This window comes from Seriola lalandi, unplaced genomic scaffold, assembly GCF_002814215.2.
Source record: "Seriola lalandi dorsalis isolate HSWRI2012SDOR001 ecotype SW California unplaced genomic scaffold, Sedor1 jcf7180002054612, whole genome shotgun sequence".
In the NCBI taxonomy this organism is placed as follows: Eukaryota; Metazoa; Chordata; class Actinopteri; order Carangiformes; family Carangidae; genus Seriola; species Seriola lalandi.
In genome coordinates, this window is record NW_019525165.1 from 73,301 (window position 1) to 75,697 (window position 2,397).

Sequence of the window (2,397 nt, forward strand, 5' to 3'; positions counted from 1 at the left end):
CTTCTATATTAATACTGTGAAAGTATCAAAGCCTCAGTCCACAGAGAAATGCACACAGCCTGTATTCAGAAACTGAGCCTTAAAACCAGCCGTCAGGACTTCTGGAACTTTGTGATGTCACAACGAAGCAGTCACCAAGCCCCGCCCACCTGGACCCACCATCAGAAGAGAGGTTCAGAGCCTCCTCTCTTCTGATTGGCTCACTGACCTGTTGTTACTGGAGCTCCAGAGACTCCAGATTATGGTTTCATCTTCTCCTATCTTATTGATTAGGTAGTTGATTGCTTTGTTTCTAAAAAGACAGAAAAACATGAGAATTGCCGTCACTATTACCCAGAAGTCAAAGCAGCACCTTCACAATGTTTGTTTTGTCCAACCAGCATCTAAACTTCAACATTATTAAAAATGATTTAAAGGAAAAGCAGAAAATCGAAGCTGGAATCATGAAATGTTTGAAATGTTTATAACAAACTCACTTTTTCAGAAATTACAACGAATTTCAAGTCGTGAATCAAAGTTTTATCGTCCCAGCTGTGAAAAACACAAACATATTTCCTCCATGTTTGACATCATCTTCCTCTTCTTCCTCCTTCAGAATCGTCCTCTGGCGATCACGAGCTTCGTCTCTTCCCTTCTCGTCGCTCCAGTCACCTCCGCCCACCTCTGCACCCTCAGCACGACTTGAACCAGCAGCACGATGTGGACGCCTCCCAAAACCACCACCACCGCCACCATCTTCATCATCATCACCACCGGCCGCGGATGCCGGGCGCCCCCTCCGAGTCTCGGTTTCGTCAGGAGGCTGGCGGGCAGCGCACCCTCAATCTGCTGGCGCGGCCGCATCACGAGTTGCAGCCGGAGCACGCCGCCGTATCTGCGCGGCATCTGGTTACCGTGGTGAGTAATCTGCTTCCTGATTGGGTGAGAAAGAAGGGAAGTGGGAGTGTGGCGGGATTGTGATGTTGTCGTCTTGTAAATGTTGTCACTGATGTGGACTGAGCTTCTGTTTATTTGTGATGAACCAGGAATATGAAACGCTCTATTTCCTGTGCAGTTGGGAAATGTAGTTTTATTGTGAAGACACAGCCGCGTTGATGAGAATCACCTGAACTTATCAGGACTGTGACGTTACGGTGTTTTCCACCGCATGGTACCGACTCATCTGCACTCACAAGTTATTTTCACAAGTTTAAAAAATACATCGATGGCCCCTCCCCTTCTGCTACGTAGCCAAGATGGCGACCCCTTGAGGGTGAGAAGTGTCCATCATTTTACACTCACATTTCACACACGTGCAGAAAGGTTTCTGAAGCTTAGAGTGAGCTGCTCCACTGTTGCCATCTTGGCAGTTCCTGACTCCTCCCCTAACTCCCATCTAATCCAAAAATGGTCAAAGAGGAGGGGCATGTGTGGAGCCAAGACTTTGGTGCATGCCGGTTTGTAGCAACCATATGCTCACACACCTGTCAATCAAAGAGGCCACGCCCTCAATCCTCCATGACTGTAGTCCTTAATAAAATGTAAACAGGTGAGTTATATAAACAGGTGTCATGAAGGAGGAAATTAGCTTTTGTTGTTGTTTTTGTACCAGGCTGTAAACATGTTTATTTCTGCTGTAAAGTTGGACATTTTAACATGGGAGTCTATGGGGACTGACTCTCTGTTGGAGCCAGACTCTAGTGGTCGTTAGAGGAACTGCAGCTTCTGGTTCTTCAGTGTCGGCTTCAGTTTTCAGCGCTTGGTTTTGAGGCATCATCCAGATACTTGTACACTTGTGTACGCTGCATGTTGCTGCGCTTGTCAACGTGAAAACGCTTGAAATAACAAGTGTGAGTATGAAGGTGTGTGAATTGAGACTCAGCAACGATGTGTGTCTCATTTCAGTGTTGTCAAGGAGATGGAGTCCAATATGAAGTCTGTTAGGATGACTCTGTGTTTTCTGGTGCAGCAGCTGGTTCACATCTTTATGTTTGCTTCATCATCATCATCATCATCAGAGACACAGGACTCCTGTAACGCCTGACGCTCTCAGCCTCAGTTTGACGACCAGCTGAATCCCTGCAGTTGCAGATGAGATATGTGTGTTAGCCGGTGTGAGTGAACGCCGCTGCGGCTCCTCCTGAGGCTCATTAATACGATCGTTTGATCAACGAGGGTCGTCTCCTTCCTCTCAGAGGTCAAAGGCGACTAAAACCGAAGAGGTCAGAGGTCAGAGCAAACAGACCGTCAGTGAGTGATGGACAAGGAGCTGCAGACTCCTCTATCTACAGCGCTCGAGGAGAGATGCTGTGCTCTCTGTTGCCATGGAAACACTAATCATGAGTGTGTGTGTGTGTGTGTGTGTGTGAGACCCACTTACCTACACAATGGGTAGTTACATAACTCATAGATAAACAG

At 47.1% G+C, this 2,397-nt stretch overlaps 1 protein-coding gene across 1 annotated transcript in view; it reads left to right on the forward strand.

Annotated features, from left to right (window-relative positions):
* ptprr (protein tyrosine phosphatase receptor type R) overlaps positions 1-2,397 on the forward strand; it is a 34,432-nt gene that overhangs the window by 5,281 nt on the left and 26,754 nt on the right. Inside the window, exon 2 of the mRNA XM_023419880.2 lies at positions 596-897. Within this exon, the coding sequence (XP_023275648.1) occupies positions 596-897 (302 nt within the window). The remainder of the gene's footprint in view (positions 1-595; positions 898-2,397) is intronic.